The sequence below is a fragment of the Sarcophilus harrisii genome, chromosome 3, assembly GCF_902635505.1.
Source record: "Sarcophilus harrisii chromosome 3, mSarHar1.11, whole genome shotgun sequence".
Classification (NCBI taxonomy): domain Eukaryota; kingdom Metazoa; phylum Chordata; class Mammalia; order Dasyuromorphia; family Dasyuridae; genus Sarcophilus; species Sarcophilus harrisii.
The window spans coordinates 586,658,748-586,678,216 of NC_045428.1; the positions used below are offsets into that span (position 1 = coordinate 586,658,748).

Sequence of the window (19,469 nt, forward strand, 5' to 3'; positions counted from 1 at the left end):
GAAGGAAGAATTGTTGGGTTAGGGGGGGGAAAGAGTTTTTGAAATGAAAAATTTCCCAGGAGATGAAGAAGAAGACCAAGGCGGTGAGTCCCGGGGGGGGAGGGGGTGGGGTTTCCCCTGACCTGTTCCCTGTTTGGTTGGGGCCCTTTATTCTTTGCCCCGGGGACATTACCCTGCCCCAGGTTTTGGGAGTAGTTGGGAGTTTGATACGGTGGCAGTGTTTTTTAGATCCGGACTTTTCCTTAGGACACAGGAGTGTTTGCATGGATATGGCCGCACAAATAAGATGAGGTGGGTCAAGATCATTCTAACCCCCTGTGGAGAGGGCCAGCAGGCCCTGCTCCTCCTGGGCCTCTGTATCTGCTGTGATAGGCGAGTCTGAGCCAGGGCTCCTCACTCTGGTGTCTGTGGAGGTAGAAGATCAACCAGAATCAGTTCGGGCTTTTTCTGTACAATCTGCAGGGAACTCATTTCTGTGTTTTTTGATTTCAGCTTTGGATTAACCGAATCACAGCCGCTTCCCAAGAACATGGCTTGAAGTATCCCTCGTTCATTAGCAATTTAATCAAGGTATGTCCCAGCGCTTGTGGTAATTAGGTAAAAGCATGACATAGAGCTTTTGTGGCTCCAGGGCAGTCACAGGTCACAGTAGTTTCACATCAGCAGCTCCCATGTACCATTGCAACCCATTTTCTGTTCCTGAATGCTGGAATTCATTTGGTGGGGATTGCATATACAGAGACATCTTTGTTTCTTTCTCCAAAATCCCCAAAGGAGCATCTCAGAAATGGAAAACACGGTACATGGTGGGGTGGGGTGGGCCTTGCCTAGTTCTCTGTCAGGAGGAAAGGTCAGATTGTCATTTTTCTTGGCTTTAAAAAATGGAAATTTCAGGAGGAAATGGCTCAATAGGCAGGGGGTGGGGAGGATAGGAGAAGGCATTTAGTGAGTTTTGTACATTGAAAGAACTAAGGTGGTTCCTCCCAGGCTTGTGTTTGCAAAAACGAGGTCATGCTCAGCTCAGCCCAGCTGGCCCCCCAGGAGGACTTTGTGGTCACTTTCTGAAAGGCACATTTCAGGCAGGTCCGTGTCAGATCAAACTTCAGCGGTTTTCCTTGGCAAGAAGCTGAGGTCTCCCTCTCACAGATACTAGGCTCAGGGCATCAGCACATGTGGGTTTTGTTCTTTGCTTTTCTACCAGCTGGGGTGCTGGGCACCCGGGTCCCTCTCTGCCTCATCACCTTTATGAAAATTTGGCCCCAGTCCCATCCCCCACCCCCCTCAGCCAGTCCCCCCCAACCCCAGAGTTTTGATTGCCCCACCAAGCACTCTGGAAGAAGATGAGCTCGCTCCTTCCCTCACCCACACGTGGTGCCTTGTGTCATGTCCAGATGGGGCTGGGACCTCTCCCAGGAGATGGTCAGCTGGTCAGGGGAGGGACTCAGTGTTGGGTTCAGAGCTGCAGGCTGCCAAAGGGGCGGGGATGCATAAAGGGGACACAGTTCCGTAGAACAAGGCCAAGCTGACACGAGGTACCTTTGGGCCGGGTGCAGGGTGTACAGGGCAGGACTGTGTGTCAGGAAGATCCAAGCTTCCAATCTTGCTTCTGACACTTGAGCAGCTAGGAGCCTTCAGACAAGCCTGCCAGCCTCCTCTTGTTTCCTCACCTGCAAAGTAAGGCTAGTACTCCCCGAGTAGTTGTGAGGGTCAGACGAGGTTCTGCTGTATGTGCTCCCTACTGTTCATGAGGAATGGGAAAGCATTGACAGACTTGAGAGAGCTAGGAATGTCAGCTAGGAAGCATCACAGTGCCTGGATCCGCAGGACATGGAAAGGTTCCTAAGAGGCTGGCCGGGCCTGCTGGTCCAGGCACTCCACTCTTGGTGGAGAAGTCCCTGGGACAAGGCTTAGGGCCTCCACACAGAGGCTTTTCCTCGTGGTGGCTGTGGGAGGAATCGCCTGGCTAAGATGTGGGCTTCCAGAAGGGAATTCAGCACAGAGGCTTCTTCCACATTGACGTGTTACCCCTGTCTGAGTGGGAAGTGCGCAAGCACATGTAGGGGTTGGGCCATGTGTGTCCCTCAGTGCCCAGCCCAGTGGCAAGGACTGGGAAGATGGGCTGGTCCTCCCTAGTCCCTTTTAGGCTAAAGATTTCAGGAAGGGCATTGACCAGTGCGAGTGGAGAATGGCTGGGGCAGTTGGGGGATTGGAGAAAATGGACAGAATGCTTCTTGGGGCACCTTGGGATATTTTTGGTCTGGTGGGAAAATAACCATAATGGGAGGAGGGAAAGGAGGGCTGTTGGCAAGATTTGAAAGGGTAGTCACCTGGGCAAGGAATTAGATTTGTTCTGTTTGGCCCCAGTTGGTCAATCCAGAAACATTTATTATGCACCTACTACGTTCCACCTCAGTGGAACAGGTACAGAGAGCTATTTTGGTTTAATGTGTGTGAGCTTATTTATAATCAGAGTGGTTCAGACATGGAAGGGGCCATTCTGCCACCTGAGGTGGCAGTGGGTATTCCCTTCAGTCAAGGCCTTCCACTAGCAGCTGCATGATCTCTGGTCTTGTGATGTCACTATGTGACATCATTTCTTTTCTCCCCAGTGTCAGGTGGAACTCAACAGGAAAGTCCTTGCTGACTTGGCTATTTACGAACCCAAGACTTTTAAGTCCTTGGCTGCTTTGGCCAAGAGGAGGAGAGAAGAAGGCCTCGCAGCTGCGCTGGGGGACGAGAAGGAGCCGGCGGGGATATTTTCCCGGGTGGTGCATTATCAGTGAAGGCGCTGGAGCCATGGCCACCACCAGCGCCCAGGCGCTTTGCCCAAGGGAGGACTCGGGGTAACTGTCAGTTACACCAATAACAACAATGAGCAGTATAAGAGCTCCCTCAAACTATTCCAGTTCTTTCGTAATTGTGTCTTTTCACATTTCAGGAGCACAGCAGAAAGGTAGCTGGGCTTTTACCAGGTGGGAGGATGGGGGAGCCCTTTTCTTGCTGGAAACTCTAAAGGATTCATTCCTTAGGTTTTCTGTTAAACAAAGGGCAGACTTTACAAATGTATTCTGGAAGAGATTATCAAATAAAGCTTTTATAACATAGAGTTGGTAACTGTTGTGGATCATTCCCTTGGCATTTCTTGGCTATTGGGGCATTTTTGGGGCGCACTGTGCTTGCATAAAGAAGCACCTCCTGAAAACCCAGCCTGGGTCGGGGAAGGGAGCAGCCTGTTAACTGATAACTCATTCTGGGGCTGCTTTAAAATGGCAAATCATCCAACCTGAAGGGCACCCTACTAAAGACGATGTTTTAAAAAATAAAAACAAAAAAAGTTGGCAAGCAAGCACGGGGATGACAAAAAGCTCTGAAAGGAATTAAGTAATGAAGTTCTTCAGTTATTCACTTCACTGCCACAAGCATATATTCAGTGCCTACTCCCTGGCAGCCCCTGTGACACAAGAGACTAAACCAAATTGCCTCAGGGCATGCCTTCTATAGCCACTGACATCTTTGACAAATTTTTCCCCCCTTTAAATCCTAAAGAATTTGCAGTTTAGATATTTAATGTATGACTGTATTCCCTAGAATCATTGCCTCAAGAGGGCTGGACTCCAAGAGGTGCTGGACCTAGTAGAACTCTGGGTTCAAATCCTGGCTGATAAACTATGTAATCTTGGAAAAGTCACTATGGGGTTTCTGTATCCTCTGTGAAGTGAGGAATGATGATGAGATATCAGTCCCTAGGTAATTAGAAGGCTTAATGAAATATAAAGCATCTAAGTCACTTTATCTGCATTAAGGTGTGATGTGTAAAAACTGCTATTAACACCTGGGAAATACTGGGTTTTCTGTTGCTAAATAAAATTTTCCAAATAGGCAGCAATCACTACCTCTATCCAAGCCTCAGTTCCTTCATCTGTAAAATGAGTCTTAGTTTCTCTTTGAGATCCAACTCTGGATATTAGTTTAAGGTCCTGTAAAAGCTCCCCCAGCTCCATGTATTTAATTCAGCAAGTATTGTTTATTGTTTGCAATCAAGATAATGAACATTAAGCTCTTAACATGTGCCAGGCACTTACGTTTCTAATTGATGTTTGCTTTAGACACAAAGCCTCCCAATAAATTCATTATTTAGAGCTAAGCTCCAGCTCCAAAAAGCATAACATGCTCAATTAAACTGCCTAGAAATATGCCAGCATATCTGCGATCTTATTTATACTGGTAGTTTGTCCTTTGTCTAGGAACTTGAACAAAGTGTTTTCACTCTAAATAGTACCAGCACCCTTAGTAGTCAGAGGTTGAAGCTTTGTGGCCCTCTATGGAGCTGTAGTCAAGGATGTGTGACCCTTTTAGCTCCGTCAGGATCCTTCTCTTGGAATCTGCCCATATCTGTACAGATTCTGCCCGTTTCTTATTTCTTACAGATGTGGATGCAGCTTTCAAATCTTTTCTGTTTCTCTGGAAATAAAATTTTTCTGGTCTACATCCTCCTTTCAGTCTTCTTTCTAGGATGTACTAGGAATAACAGTCCTTGCCTCCCTCCCCTCTGTCCCCCAATAGTGCTGGGGCTCAAAGATGTTACGTAAAGGTGAATCTTTAAGGTAATGTATATATGTTCATCCTGGAAGCTTGATCCATTTGTGGCCTATTCCATTAGAAATGACCTTTTGCTCCTTTATCCTCTGCCCTCTGATTAGATGCTTCCCTCAGAGCTGCTCTGCATCTCATAAACAGAACCAAGAAATTATGTTTTGCCTTTTTTTTTTTTCTTTTTTCTTTTTTTTTTTTTTTTGTTAAACTGACACTAAGCTGTGTAACTATGGGCAAATATGTTTGCTTCAGTTTCCTTATCTATAACACGGAGATAACAGCACCTTTGATCTAAACTAGAGTGTCCACAGGAGACATGTAGAGGTTAGAACCTACAAGACTCAACTGGTGGGGCTATGGGAGGGGAAGAATCAGGTTTTTTTCCTGCCCTGAGGACTGGGTCAGTCACTTCATCCTAGATACTCCTTTCCCTCAAGTGGAAGATCTCTCAGAGGCTACTCACCTACCCAAGTTTTATTTTTGTTTGGTCTTTTTGTCATGAACCCTTTTGGTGATCTGGTGATATCTACGGCTCCCTCTTCAGAATCAGCTTTTTAAGCTAAAATAAATATATAGGTTACAAAGGAAGCCATTATATAAGAAATAGTTACCAGAATGTTAAAAAAAAAAAGATCCAAGACCTCAGGGCTAAGAATTCCGGATCTAGTTCCGCCTCTTCCTTTTGGATGGGGCTGCCTTCGGCGCCCAGAACATGGCATCTGCTTACTAAGTAGCCGGGCACTTTGTTGCCGGTGAAACTGCCTCTGGAGTCAGCACAATCCGAGTCCAAACTCTGCTTCACCGCCCAGCAGCTTTCTGCCCGTTTGCTCAGCAGTAAGATGGGGACAATCGCACCTCCCTGCTGGGGTGGCGAGTTTTCATTTGTGGCGCGGAGTTTTTATTAGACTCTGAGCACAGCAAGCGGGGATGTGGGCGGCGATTATTTAGTGCTTACGGACTCGGAGCGTGAAAGGGCTCTGAAAAGCTCAAAAGCGCTTTAAAGTTTGTTGTCATCGTTGTGTGTCAATTTCCAAAAGGTCGGGCACGTGCTGTTCTTACGCCCAGTTCCCAGAAATCGGGGCTCCGAGCTAATCTCCTGCTGGGGTGCCAAGGCTGGCCTCCGAGCAGCCCTTCTCAACCCTGCCATGTCTCTGAGCTCATCCCCGAGGGGGAGAGGACAAAGGTCTCAGCAGGCGGTTTCCTCCAGCTCGGGTTCCGCTAACAGGACGCGGCACCGAAACCAGAGTCGGCAAGCTACTCTCGTGGGGCATTCTGGGAGACAGGAGGGGGAGGAGGGCGAACCATAGGCGGAGGCGTCGCAATGCGCGCTGGGTAACGTGCCCCCTCCCCCCGCCCGTGCCGAATTCCCGGCCCGTGAGTCAGAGAGAGCGGCCAGAGTGACGCGCGCCGCAGCCAATCGCGGCGCGCATCGGTGGCGGGGGCCGGGCGGCGGGGGCCAATGGAGTCCTCGGGGGCGGGCGGGCGCAGGGAGGCGCCGCCGGGCGGGGGCCAGAAGCACGAAGAAGACTCAAGATGGCGGCGGCGGCGGCAGCTGCGGGAGCCCCGGCTGTGGCGACTGCCGCGGCGGGTTCGGGGGCCGGCGGAGCGGCGTCGGCGGCCGGCTCGGGCTCGGGCTCGGGCGGCGGGGCCGGGGGAGCGGCGGCGGCGGCGGCGGCGGCCTCGGGCGTCTCGGGCCCGGGCGTGCTGATCGGGGATCGGCTGTACTCGGGCGTGCTCATCACGCTGGAGAACTGCCTGCTGCCCGACGACAAGCTGCGCTTCACGCCGTCCATGTCGAGCGGCCTGGACCCCGACACCGAAACCGGCCTGCGCGTCGTGGGTTGCGAGCTCATCCAGGCGGCCGGCATCCTGCTGCGCCTGCCGCAGGTCCGTACGGGGCCCGGGCCGGGGAGGGGGAAGGAAACCGGGGAGGGGGAGGGAAGAGGGAGCCGGCCGTAAGGGACGGGAAGGGAGGGGGGGCGCGGGGCTGAGATAACCGCCGCCCCGCCCGGCCGCCAGCGCGCAGGCGCGAGCCGGGCGGGGAGGGCTGTGGGGGGAGGGGAGGAGGCAGCCCGGCCTGGTCCTTTGTTCCCCGATCCGCCCGGGACAAAGGCGGGCGAGAGGCCCGGGGACTCGCAGAGAGCCCCAGCTCGAGTTAGAAGCGGCCGTCCGTAACCGGGCGGCGGCTCCTCGTGGAGGGCAGGGGGTTGCCTGCGGGACCCCGAGCCTCAATTTCCTTAGGTGCGAAATGAGCAACTGGCACCCCGACCCTTTCTGAGCTTCTGTTTCCCGTTGTGTAAAGGAAATGGTTCGGGAGGCCCCCTTTCATGTTCCTGTGAGTCTGTGTCCGTCTAAAATCGGACCCCGCTGTCCTCCCGTGTACAGACGAACGTTGGAGGTCCCAAAGTCCGTGGGGCTGGCCTTAGGCTCCTCCGGGGCTCTAAACCTAGAGATAGTCCTCCTCCCTTCCCCCCCAAGAGCGGGCCCTCAGGAAGGTGCTGAGAACCTCGACTGCAGATCCTAAGAGAGTGGAAAACAGCTAATGGGGAGGCTAGCCAAAAGGGGAGCCCAGGAGGCGGGGGCCCCAGGAGGCGGGGGCCCTGGGGGCAAGTGGTTCTCTTAAAAAGCCCTGGGGGTGAGCCCAGAGGCTGGTTTAGTTTTTAAAGTCCTGGAGAAAAATCTGCCCATGTGGAAGTAACCACTACAAACCAAAACCATCTTAACTGTTTGGGGTGAGATTCTGAGAAGTGGTGGAGGATGCTGGCCTGGTGACTGAGGGCTTCCTGGGCCACACACCCAGGCTAGAGATCGGAAAACAAAACTAAGAACTGGCCCTACTCTTGGTACTAGAATGGGTTTTCCCCAGCTGTCTCAGCTGCCCGGTATTGTGCAAGTGGCGTGGGGGAGGATTGCCCAAGTGTTTGTCTCCTGGTCACTTCCCCCCTCCCACATTGTTGCTGCTCTCTGTTCCTCCCTGGCCCCAGGTTCTAGACTTCTTCCACTTCTGTGCTGCTAGATTTTATTGCCAGGCCTGTTCCTCTTAGGCCCTTGGAAGTAGGGCTCAGTGTGTGGAAGCACTTGGGGTAGCTCCAGCCAATTTTTTTCTTTAAAGTTTAAGAAGTTATGGCCAGGTTGTGGGGAGGAGGAGATAGTTTCTTTGCATATTTTGAGATGGATTGAATTTTCTTGGTTTTGAGGCAGCTGTTCTATTCTGCTTTGGGAAGTATAAGTGGATCAGTACCATGAGCAGGAAAAGCTTTTAATTTTTGTTCATTTTTTTAACCTCTTGAATACTGCGAGTCATTGGAGACTCAATATCTTTTTTTTTTTTTTTTCTTTTCTTTTTGAAAACCTGGTAAAATGATTTTTGGCAAATCTTGGAGTCCTTTTAAAAATGTTTTAAAACAAATTCTTTTTCCTTTTTAGGTGGCCATGGCTACAGGGCAGGTGTTATTTCAACGATTCTTTTATACTAAATCCTTTGTGAAGCATTCCATGGAAGTAAGTAGGACCGTTTCCCCTTTCCTCCTTTCATTTTCATGCTAAATCGTTTTTAATGTATGAAGCTTAATCAATAACACATTTGCTTTTTGTCCTAATTATAAAAAGGTGTCCTCAGTAGATTTAAGTATTTTTGCTTCATTGTGTTTGATAAGCCATGTAAGTTGTAAAGCGCTGCTTATCTTGCAGGTTGTCCTGTTATTTGTATTTACCTGCCATTTTCTCTTATTAGCCCTCCTTAAGCTGATGGAGGCGATCACAGTTCCAGATTTGAACAAAACATCAGTATGTTGCAATACTTATATTTCAGCATGTGTCAATGGCCTGTGTTCATCTGGCCTCCAAAATAGAAGAGGCTCCAAGACGGATAAGGGACGTAATTAATGTGTTTCACCGACTTCGGCATTTGAGGGAGAAAAAGTAAGTATCTTTGTTATCTTTTTAAGTATTCTCAAAAGAACCAATCGTATTTTATTGGGATCATAGGGACTTTTAAGAGGTCATCTGGGGTTATCTGTTCCAATCTGCTGTTTTCCACTGATGCAAAAATGTGGTTCCCCAAAGATTAAGGGACTTGTACAAGGTCACTTTAGTCATCCATAATAGAAGGGGGATTTGAACCCAGATAAGCTACTTTGGCTCCCATGAGCAACAAGCATTAATGAATCTGAGTTGTTATTGTTTAACTAAACTACCCCTATTGGTTTTCATCTCTGCCCTCTCTTTTGGCTTTCAGTGAATTCTATACCTTTGACTAGTTGAAAAGATAGTCTTATGTACTGTGCAACTTCTAGATGGATGAAAGCTCTTTTGATGTAATAATTTCATTTACTTGATTTAGATTACTGAACTTGCTTTCACTGTACATTTCAGAAGTTCTTGTGCTTTAGTGATATGTGCTAAATTTATTAGCATTTCTCAGTATCTACGTGTCCAGATTATTGAAATTAGAACCTGAGTTGTGGGTATGTTCAAGGAAGAGGAAAACCAATGATTAGGTTGAAGATTAGGATGAAGGAGAGTTGGTTTATATTCTTAGGGGAAAGAAAGTTAATGTCACGTAATGTGCTAGGTATGACGTTTGTAATATACATTGTGGCATCTACTATAGATATGTACAATGGTGATATTAATTTTTCCATTTGACTGGGGAATTTCTTGTAGGAAACCTGTACCTCTGCTCTTGGATCAGGATTATGTTAATTTGAAGAACCAAATTATAAAGGCTGAGAGAAGAGTTTTGAAGGAGTTGGGGTTCTGTGTCCATGTAAAGCACCCTCATAAGGTTGGTATATTTACTTAAAATGTAAGTGGTTTCTGAGTATATGTTCCCATTAGACTCAACTTGCATCAATACTCGCTGGTCCAATTTATGCCATTTTAGCTAAGAAATAAGAAAAATCATTTTTGCCCACTTACTAGTGAATGAAGACACCAGAGGTGAATTGATTTGGGTTTTCATTTTCTGTCAATAACATAGTGATTTTACTAGATTTCTGAAGATTTCCAAATAGATGGCTCTGCTGTAAAAACTAGCTTCTGTGGGATTAGAAGCACTTGTTCTTCCTCATTGGTTGGCACTGATGCTGACTTTATAAAACTGATTAGGTGATGCTCTTTCTTTTTTCCCACCTTGAATTGTCAGAATTCCAAGAGCCCTTTTCTCTAATAGTGAAGTAAATCCAATTGTCAGCTACAGAAGCATGGCTCATGCACTTTGAGTATTCTGCTGTCCTCAGCAATGGGAGGGTTCTCCCCCCCCCCCCTCCCGGTGCTCTACACTGAACTGTGGTTAAAAATTGCTCAGATTAGAAATTTAACATTGATATTTGTAGTGTTCCTTTCCTAGATCTACCAGTGTTAGATTTTTAAAAGATGCCTTTTGGCTTTTACCTGGGAGTAGTCTTTGCAGTACCTACTTAAAATAGCAATCGAGAGGTATAGAAGACGTTTAACCCCACAGTGGAAATTGAATTGAGAGCAGAAATTAGGTGGAGGTGAGACATGCTAGGTGGGGTGCAGCTGCGCCCCAGCTCGAGCATCCTGGTGCACTGCAAAGCAGGGAGTGTGTATCATTCAGCAAATGCCCAGCATCCAACAGTGCTGTCTGTCTGTCTGTCTGTCTGGATATAGCATCCTGAGGCCATTCCTTGAAAATCTAGCATGATGATCTCATTTGCTGCATGGTTACTCCTAGAAACTAAATTCTTGGATCTAAAGATTCTTGGTAATAACTGAATGACCCATATCTTCCAGATAATCGTTATGTACCTTCAGGTGTTAGAATGTGAGCGTAATCAACACCTGGTCCAGACCTCATGGTAAGTTGATTTTTTTTGTTTTAAGAGACCAGCAAGGGCAGTGGCAGAAATATGTTGGTTTGAGGCACTTTGGGCAGTGGGTAGTCTATTCCATGACTTTGGTTATGGGCTCCACAGTTGTCTGAAGTGCCCCAGGCTGCTGTGTAGATTTCGATCAGCTTCTTAAAAGTTCAGGCACTGTCTTAATGGTAAGGTAGTGTATATCCTCCTCCCCTGTTTCCTCCCTATCTTCCATTGCTTTCCCTTCCTCTGAAGTGAAGGGGTTCAAATGGTCTTTCCCTTGGGCAAAGTACAAAAGGAAGTACTCAGTAACCCTCCCTGTGCTAGAAACCCCAGTCACCCATTGATATGGAGCACTGGACATAGTACGCTGCTGTCAGAGACCACAAAGTAGACCTAGACTAGTGGCTTAACATCTGGTGTAAAACTTTCTATCTGCTTTTCTATTAAATCCCCATGGGAGGAAGGAGAGGGACGAAAAAATTTCCTAAAACTCCAGGCATTGTTTTTAGCATTGTGTATGCTTGAAGCAAATTCTGATTTGACAGTTTAGTGTGTGTGGGTTTTTTGTGTTTTGTGGTGTTTTTTTTTTGTTTTTTTTTTTTTTCATGGAGTTAAATCTATTAAGGGTCATATTTCTGCTGACTGAACTGTCTGGTGCTATTACTTGTTTGATGGAGAACCCATTTTGACTTTTCTTTTCTGTACTCTTTTAATCAAAGGGTAGCCTCTGAGGGTAAGTGACTAAGACTTCTCCTCTGCTGTCCAAGCGCTTTGGTGCAGGGATAGCTGCCGTCTTCAGTCAATCCAATGCAGGCTCTCCAGAGAAGGCTGGCTCTAGACAGGTGGTATATACGATAGTATAGTAACTGGCCGACTGCTTCTTGTGGTTATCTTTGACTTTTTTTTCTTGTTCATTTTTTTGTTGTGCTTTGACAATTGTATTTATTAGATTTTATAACTGTCTTTAACTTAAATTGTGTCACTTTATAAAGCTGCTGTACCTGTATGTTAAAGGTGTGCTACCTTTTTCTTTGCAAAACTGTGTAAAGGGTAGGAGGGGACTGGGTTCAAAAAGGGTGACAGGTTAACTGGGATCCAGATTGGTAATTGTAGCAGCCTGTGGTCCAGTTTGTCTTGGTTCAGCCATACATTGATTACAATTCTTTAGTTGCACTTTTCCAGCAACAACTTTAGTCTGGCAAAAGGTACACACCTTTAAACTTTGATACATTTATTTAAACATTGTCAGTTTCAAGTACAGCAATAAGTACAAGTATTCTACTTTTTAAATGTTCTTAATTGTTTTGTATTTTAGGACTTTTATAAAGAAAGTGAATTGGGCATATATATTGTTTGTGGCTGTTTTGATTAAAGGAGAAAATCACTGTAGCTAAAATGTTTAAAATCATCTGTTTACTGATAAAAAAAAAAAAAAAAAGTAGTTTCTACTGATCAACAAATGTACAGTTACCTTGTAGTGTGGGATTTCCCAAAGGTTAATGGTGATTTTATTTGTTTATTGATGCTTAGAGCAGTACAATTTGTAGCCAGATGAAAGTGTCTTTCTCTTTTACAGTTTTAACAGCTTAATGTAATTCTTAGAAACTTGTGGGTGGGCAGTATGTGCTTAATGCTGCCATGGGGTTCAGGCAGATACTAGGGAAGAGATCACACAGTATGATGGTCTGGCCCACGGTTGATGGATGAACACTCTATGGCTATGCTTGAATACTCATTGGAGTTATTATAAATCAGAATTTAAAAAAAAATCATAACTTAACCTGGGGTCAATCCTTACTTTACACCATACTTGATCTACAGCCAGATGCCCAAGTTCTAATTTTAGTAAATTAAATTTTAAGTGCCTTTCTCTGAAGGAATATGTTGAAAATGTAATGAATTAATATTTTGCATTCTGTTTAGATACAAACTTTTGTACTTTAATAACTTTTAAATTACAATATAGTTTTTAAATGTGCTTACTGACTGTGAAACTTCCAGTATTTTATTGCCATTGTCTGATTCTGTGAATGTTCATTTTAAGACTCCTTGTTGAAATGGGACAATTTGGAAACGATTCTTTGATAAGCCCGCGAAGAAGATTTCACTTTGGGTATTGAGCCTTCTTCTGCATGATGTTCCCATATATCCGAATTACGCACAAGGGCGTTTTTCCCATCAAAATGGATTCTGTTCCGGTTGCTGTGAATCAGTTCGTCTTGGGAAATGGACAGGTTGAAAAGGAAAAGCACACAAATCAAAAAAACCCAAACATTTTTCTGATGCAAAGGAACTACAGGGAAGAGGACAACTAATCTGAGAAGAACTCCAGAAGGAACCAGTGCTCAGCTGATGACTTGAGTTTGCATGCTTCTCTGCACTACGGAGATTGAGCATAAATTCCTTTAATTGAATACTTTTAACCACTATGGTAGATGTTGTCTTTCCAAAGCGTTGTGCTTTTGCATGAGAGCAGGCCAGTAGTCTTAGCAGGAAAAAGTAAAGTTAAAATTGGTTCTCTTTCATAACAGTATTATCTGACAAAGTCAGCTTAAAAAAATTTTTTTTCTTTTTTTTTTTTTTTTTTAAATTGTCCCTCCCCTTCTGCCCTGTGTCCAGAAGAAGCTATTCTAATGATACTCCATTAACTCTTGAGATTTACAGGACTTTCTAGCCCTCAGATTTAGAGGTAGAATGCTTAGAAATGAGTGATTTATATTGAATGCAGACATGTTGAGCAATGCCTTGGGGAGTTGCAATTCTTTTGTGTTTGACTTTTAGGAACTATATGAATGATAGCCTTCGAACAGATGTCTTTGTAAGGTTCCAGCCAGAGAGCATTGCCTGTGCTTGCATTTATCTAGCTGCCAGAACGTTAGAGGTCAGTATTTTGCTTATCCTGTGTAAAATGAGGGGTTGAAGTGGTGGTGGTTCCCAGAAAATCAACATATGATACATTATATTCCGGTGGGAAAATCAACATTATTTGGTTATTTTTCTGATTTTTTTATTTTGAACTTGTAATTTTGGGGGCCAGTGATGAACTGACTGTTTCTAAGAGGATTTCTAAAAATAATTTAAAAAATATCTTTACTCGGGTAATAGTGGGTTTTGGTAAACACAAGTATCAGCCATCTCCTTTTTATATGCCTGGCGCTGTAAAGGTGTGAATATTGAGTGGCGTTTCTTTTTCTAGATTCCTCTTCCGAATCGTCCCCATTGGTTTCTGTTGTTTGGAGCATCTGAGGAAGAGATCCAGGAAATTTGCTTAAAAATTTTGTTGCTCTATACTCGGAAAAAGGTTTATTTTCTTTTTTTACTAATTATTTTTGTTTTGGTTTTACCCCCTTAATTATGTCTGACCTTCATACTTTTTATCTTTTGCCTCTTTTGGGGGGTTGGTGCTATTTTTGTAGGTCGATCTGACATATTTAGAAAGTGAAGTTGAAAAGAAAAAACATGCCATTGAAGAGGCAAAAGCCCAAGCTAAAGGCCTGCTTGCTGATGGAACTCCCATTTTAGACAACACATCGGGCTTTTCCCCGGTTCCTAAAATAGGTGAGTCTTTGGTGAGGTTTGCTCTTGTGCTTCCACATCATTCATGGCTTTGTAGGGGTTGTGGACTTGTGTTTTCTGAAAAATGAATGCTCCCTGTCCGCAGGACACTTAGATTCTCTCCTGTACATGGTAGGCCAGCAGCAGGAAAATGTGTCCATGTAGGAGATGATTGAACTGAGATCTGCAAGGGGCAAGTGGGTATCTAGTTGGAAGGGAGGGATCATTCCAGATTGGGGGTGGGGAGAGGGAACAGGGTTGGGGACTGGAAATGCATTGTCAGAAGTAGCAAGGTGGCCTGGTGTAAATATCCTAGAAAGGTGAATCAGAGCGTGCTTATATAAAGAGCTTTCATATCCCACAGATGTCTTTGATCCTTGAAGTTTATAGGGAACCCTTGATCAGAAGTCAGCTTCAGGATTTCTATGGAAAGCTGTGTGAGAGACAGACATGTGAGGAACAGTCAGCAAGTCAAGTGGAGATGAGTCTGGAGGAGAGGCACTCAGTTCTTTTCATAAAATCACTTTCAGAGACTCTTATGTGTGTGGGACACACAGAATTAACCAAGCGTTGTTTTGTCGAGGCCCATGTGCCATGTTTTATATCTGATGAAGTCCAAGGGCCTGGGAATGCCAATGCTCATTCCTCCCCTCTGCCTCCAAGGTTTGCCCCTCAGCTGTTCTGTGCTTCCTTTGATGACAGCTCCACTTACAAGTGTGATGATTACCTTAGTTTGGGCTCTGGTGGGGGTTAGGGAAGGGGAGGACTAAATGGAGTTTCAGTTTGTGTATTACAGTTGTATGAATCCTTGATTGTTTGCATTTTGTGTAATTTCTTCTCTGTCTTGATAGAATCCCCCAAAGAAAGCAAAGGGAATAAACCTTCCCCACTTTCTGTGCAAGCAATGAAGAACGCCAAAAGAAAAATGGAGGGTGCCAAGAGGGCCAAATCCAACAGTCCAGTGAATGGGTGAGGCCTTCTGTCAGGGTGGGCAGTCTGTTAACCCCTTGGGCGGCCAGCGCTTCAGTCTGTCTCATGAGACTTTTTCCTTCACAGATTGCCAAAAGGCCGAGAAAGTCGAAGTCGCAGCGGAAGCCGGGATCAGAGCTACTCGCGGTCACAGTCCAGATCCGCGTCTCCCAAGAGAAGGTACGTACAGCTCGTCTCTGGTGGCCTTCCCTGGGGTCCCGCAGGTGGCTCATCTCACGGTCAGCCAGGAGGTGGGGGAGCTTTGGGACAAAGGGGACAGTTGGTTTCACAATGTAGAGGTTTGATCGGGAATGTTTTTCTTTAGAAAAAGCGAAAGCTGTTCAACATCCAGTGGGTCAAAATCTCAGAGCCGCTCCCGGAGCCGCAGCGATTCTCCCCCGAGACAGGCCAACCATGGTGGTTCTTATAAGGGCTCGAAGATCAGGAACTACAAAAAATCAAAGGACTATAAGTATGCCGCCCAGAAACCCCGCAAGTCCCGGAGCCGGAGCTCATCCCGTTCTAGAAGCCGATCTAGGGAACGCTCAGATAACTCTGGGAAATACAAAAAGAAGAGCCATTACTATAGGGATCAGAGGCGGGAACGTTCTCGCTCTTATGAGCGAACTGGTCATCGCTATGAGCGAGAACACCCCGGACACAGTCGGCACAGGAGATGAGGCCTGCGGGGACATCGATAGGTGTGGTTCCTTCTCCCTTTGGATGCAGACAGGGCCTCGGCTCCCTTCTTTCCCATAGCCTGGGTGAGTTGGTGTCTGGAGTGATGTGACCATCATCTCTGCTTTATTTGTTCCTGGACTTGTTAAGCATGAATTTAAAGGGAAATGGTCATTTAATGGACATGGTAATGAGACTGAAGCTAGAATCAGGTAGACAGCTTGGTTCCCCCAACAACTGTCCAGTTGGGCATCCGGGCTTGTCCTTGGAAGTTGGTGCTGGGTCCATCCCTGTAACAAGTGTTAGTACTAGAAGAGCCGGATGGGTGGCCACAGTCTCCTCCTAGGAGGTGGAGGGTGCACCTCTTCCTTGTTCTACTCTGACCGAACAGCCCTTCTGGATGGAGCTGGAAGAATGCTCAAATGCTTATTTAATTAAATTGTTGGTGTAGCTTGGTGCTAACTACAAGCTGTCTTTTTTCCCCCATACTGAAACTCAATTACGTTAAACCAAGAAAAGTGATTTTTAGAACTTCTGCCTATATTAGGTTGTACTTGTGTATATATTTTGCAGTGTTTAACAGTACAATATGGTAATATGGCCTTACTAGGTACCCTTACACTTTATCCACATTGTAAATAAACATGTGTTTAATACAAGTTAAAGCTATTATACTGAAAATTCAGAACTTGAATTCTGTCAACCTAAAACTTGTGTAGAGAATTCTGATTTAAAAATGTGAAGTATTTAGATCTGTGTATTGAAAGTAGTATATTTTTATCTGTGCAATGCTGAGTGCAGGACACCAGCTCATGAATAGAGAAGTTTCATATATATGCATTTTATGTGGTTTAAAACACAACTCTCTACTCAGGATATTTGAAACTTTGAAGAATTCGTAGTTTGTCATTCTGCTTGCTTGTTAAAACAGAAAATGTAAGAAACATACACAGCCAGCAGTATCAGTTTTAGTGGTATATCTGAGCTGTTTCTTTCCCTGCTCCCTGATTTCATTAAAGTATTTGATTTTGTATTTAGTTCCCGTGTGTTCATGTCCTTGTCTGGGAGAGCAGGCGTGGGGTTTGAACAGTTAGTAGGGGCCCCACCAGAGGCTTAGCTGACCCATAGCTGCAAGGACTGAGGAGAGGGAATGGTAGAAAAAGTGTGGGCTTCCATTGGGCCAGGAGGTCACCCATCCAAGGACTTGGGAAATTTGGGGAGGGGTGGTCCTTTGGAGCAGCCTTGTCCAGCTGAAATAATAGGCTTTTGGGGAAAACGCAAACTCCTGTGGTCACTGGATTTGGAATAGCCAGGAAAATTGGCCCAAAGGCTTTTAAGTCTGTCCTTCATGGGGGGTGTAACGGTGTTAGGATGACTGGAGGTTGGAAATCATTGACCTGATGCTGCCTTCTTTCCCTGATGGAACCTCCCCCTTCTTCCTTTCCACTCCCCCTACTTCTGGCTGCCTTCAGGACTCTGTTCTATTGTACCTTGGTGTCCTCTTGCTGAGATTTTATGTGTGTGTGTGTGTGTTTGGAAGGCTGTTGTTTGCATGTGTTCTCTTCTCTCCCCCCCCCCCCAGCCTTCATCAGGATGTAAGCTCTTAGCCCGGTACATGCTAAGCACTTAATAAAGGCTGCTTGGCCTTTTCTGGGGGTCCTGGGTGGTGGTGGTGGGGCAAGCTTTGTAAGATTTGAAGGAATCTTAATGGGCTTTTAGAAGAATTGTCTGGGCATGAAAACCTCCCAGGTTGTGCCTCAGGTATTGCTGGCCAGAAGCCTCCACTCAGGCCAGGGATTAGCAGAGTGATCGCGCTGGACTTTCATGGGGCTGTCGGCTGAGTGGTCTACACCAGGCTGTCTGGAATACAGCAAAACGGTCTCCCTCGGGCTGTCCCAGCAAGAGCTCAAAACGTGCTTCCTTTTTTGGGCTTGACCTGTTGGAATAAAGGTAGTAGAGAGCAATGAGTTCTTGGGCTATGCTCATTTTGACTGCAGCATAGAGAAGGAGGCTTGATTTCTGATTGGCTGCAGCCCAGAGCACTCCTGTATGCTTTCCCAGGGCCTTGCTGCCCTTGTCCACATGCGAACACCTCTCCTTTCTCCAAAGTATCTGAAACAAACAGAATTAAATCCCATAGCCCCTTCCACAGAAGATGAGGATCCTCTCAACCAGGAATTATTCCTGTAAAGTCACTCTGGGGAGGTAAGTTTGACCAGAACAGCAACCTTCCTTCGTTTGCCTCTTGCCTTTCGCCATCTTGGCTGGGGTAATGGTGGATTCAGATTTAAAAGTGGCTGCTACTCTATATTCCATATTCCACTTGCCCCAATTCACTCGTGTGACCTGGCTGACAGAGGAATTGCTCCCAAGCAATGTTTGGGGTTGGGTCGAGCTATTGCTTCTTGGCTGAAAATTGGGGGTTGGCACATTTCGGGCTACCCAGTACCCAGACTACAATGAGTATGCAGCTGGTAGAAAATGGCTGGTGTGCTCCACGGGCATCCAGGAGGTGTTTAAGCAGTCCAAGAACATCTGCTGAGTCCCATCTGTTCTTGGAAGTTCTTGCCGAGTGAACATCGGTTTACTTCCCTTTAATTTGTTATTGAAGAGCTCAGTTGTAGGACTCCTAGTGTGACCTGCAACAAGGAGAAAGACCTGGTAAGAAATCTGAGGAGGGAAAGGCGGCAGTCCTCAAGGAGCAGTGGGAGAAGAATGAGGAGGTGCCAAAGGGGCAGGAGGCGTTTTCTTGGGTGCTGTACTCTGAAGTTCCAAAGGAAAATCTTGTCAGTGACCTACTGTAGAGTTCTAACCAAAAACCAATACTAGCCAAGTTCACCTTTTTGTTTTCTCTCTTGGATTTGGGTTTTTAAATCTTTATTGGATTTTCCCCAATATATTTTTATTTCATTAAAAATTTTCTAATTATGTGTTAATTTTTTTTAACATTTATTTCTGTAATTAAGAAATTTATTTTCACCATTCAAAAAAATTGGCTTCCAGATTCTTTCTCCCTCCCATTCCCATCACTGAGAAGGCAAACAGTATCTCAGTTATACATAATTAGGCAAAACATCTTATTAGCCATGTTTTTTTAAAGCAAGAAAAAGTGAAAAAATATTTCAATCTGCACTCCCATCAGTTCTCTGGAGGTGGATAGGATAGTACTTTACATCACGAGACCTTTGGAATTGTCCCGGATCACCGTATTGGTAGAGTAGCCAAGTCATCCACTGAATTATTTGTTGCTGTCGCTGTGCACAATGGTCTGGTTCTGCTTACTTCACTTTGCATCAGTTCATAAGGACTGTAACATGAGCTGGAGAAGGAAAATGCAAAGTACTAGCTGTGTGACCCTGGACAAGTCACTTCATCCTCTTTGCCCCACTTTTCCTTCTCCAGCATCTTTTCTAAGAAAACTTCAAATAGGGTCCCAAAGAGTCGGACACTGAAAATGTCTGAAAAACAACAGCAAAGAAATTGCAAGGCTTTTACCTGTGGAGGGAATGCATGAAATATGTGAAGTCCTGCTTTCAGGGACCGAGGTCGCTGTCTTGTCAAAGGTCTTACTTCTCATCCCGGAAGTTATTGGTCAGACGCTCCTTTTAGTAAAGGAGAGTCTGACCTCAAACTATTGAATAGTAGGAACCTGATGGTTCCTTTGTCGCCTGGGGAACCGACTTCAGACGGGTGGAGAGGAACTTTGCGGCAGCCCCAGCCTGAGAAGCTTTGGCAGGTTACTGTTGTAACAGCTTCTCAGATTTTCTGCCCAGGTGATTATAGGTCTATTATCAACCACTCTAAACACAAAACAAACCACCAGAAATGTCAAGTGCGCCACATTCTCAG

At 45.6% G+C, this 19,469-nt stretch overlaps 2 protein-coding genes across 6 annotated transcripts; both read left to right on the forward strand.

The window, feature by feature from the left end:
- Positions 1-62: 62 nt before the first annotated feature.
- MRPL20 (mitochondrial ribosomal protein L20) lies at positions 63-3,106 on the forward strand. The gene is made up of 3 exons (XM_031961573.1): positions 63-83; positions 493-570; positions 2,610-3,106. Exons 1-3 carry the CDS (start codon positions 63-65, stop codon positions 2,781-2,783), a joined length of 273 nt encoding a protein of 90 aa, XP_031817433.1. The 3' UTR covers positions 2,784-3,106.
- A 2,890-nt stretch (positions 3,107-5,996) lies between these two features.
- On the forward strand, positions 5,997-16,657 carry CCNL2 (cyclin L2). Of its 5 annotated transcripts, XM_031963046.1 has the most exons (11): positions 5,997-6,480; positions 8,020-8,094; positions 8,405-8,514; positions 9,259-9,379; positions 10,351-10,415; positions 13,200-13,299; positions 13,615-13,719; positions 13,835-13,976; positions 14,825-14,942; positions 15,030-15,122; positions 15,268-16,657. In XM_031963046.1, exons 1-11 carry the CDS (start codon positions 6,127-6,129, stop codon positions 15,620-15,622), a joined length of 1,638 nt encoding a protein of 545 aa, XP_031818906.1. In that variant the 5' UTR covers positions 5,997-6,126; the 3' UTR covers positions 15,623-16,657. The 5 variants fall into 5 exon arrangements, with proteins under 5 accessions (XP_031818906.1, XP_012399762.1, XP_031818908.1 ...); XM_012544308.3 differs by lacking the exon at positions 5,997-6,480 and having other exon boundaries at positions 8,327-8,514; XM_031963048.1 differs by lacking the exons at positions 5,997-6,480; positions 8,020-8,094; positions 8,405-8,514; positions 9,259-9,379 and adding an exon at positions 11,138-11,260.
- Positions 16,658-19,469: the final 2,812 nt, after the last annotated feature.

Excerpts from the sequence above, each read along its gene's own strand:
- MRPL20 (XM_031961573.1), top strand. The coding sequence starts at position 63 with ATGAAGAAGAAGACCAAGGCG. Across the intron at positions 84-492 it reads TGAAGAAGAAGACCAAGGCG|CTTTGGATTAACCGAATCAC; the intron begins GTGAGTCCCGGG and ends TTTTGATTTCAG. Across the intron at positions 571-2,609 it reads TCATTAGCAATTTAATCAAG|TGTCAGGTGGAACTCAACAG; the intron begins GTATGTCCCAGC and ends TTTTCTCCCCAG.
- CCNL2 (XM_031963046.1), top strand. The coding sequence starts at position 6,127 with ATGGCGGCGGCGGCGGCAGCTGCGGGAGCCCCGGCTGTGGCGACTGCC. Across the intron at positions 13,300-13,614 it reads TAGCTGCCAGAACGTTAGAG|ATTCCTCTTCCGAATCGTCC; the intron begins GTCAGTATTTTG and ends TTCTTTTTCTAG. Across the intron at positions 13,720-13,834 it reads TGCTCTATACTCGGAAAAAG|GTCGATCTGACATATTTAGA; the intron begins GTTTATTTTCTT and ends CTATTTTTGTAG.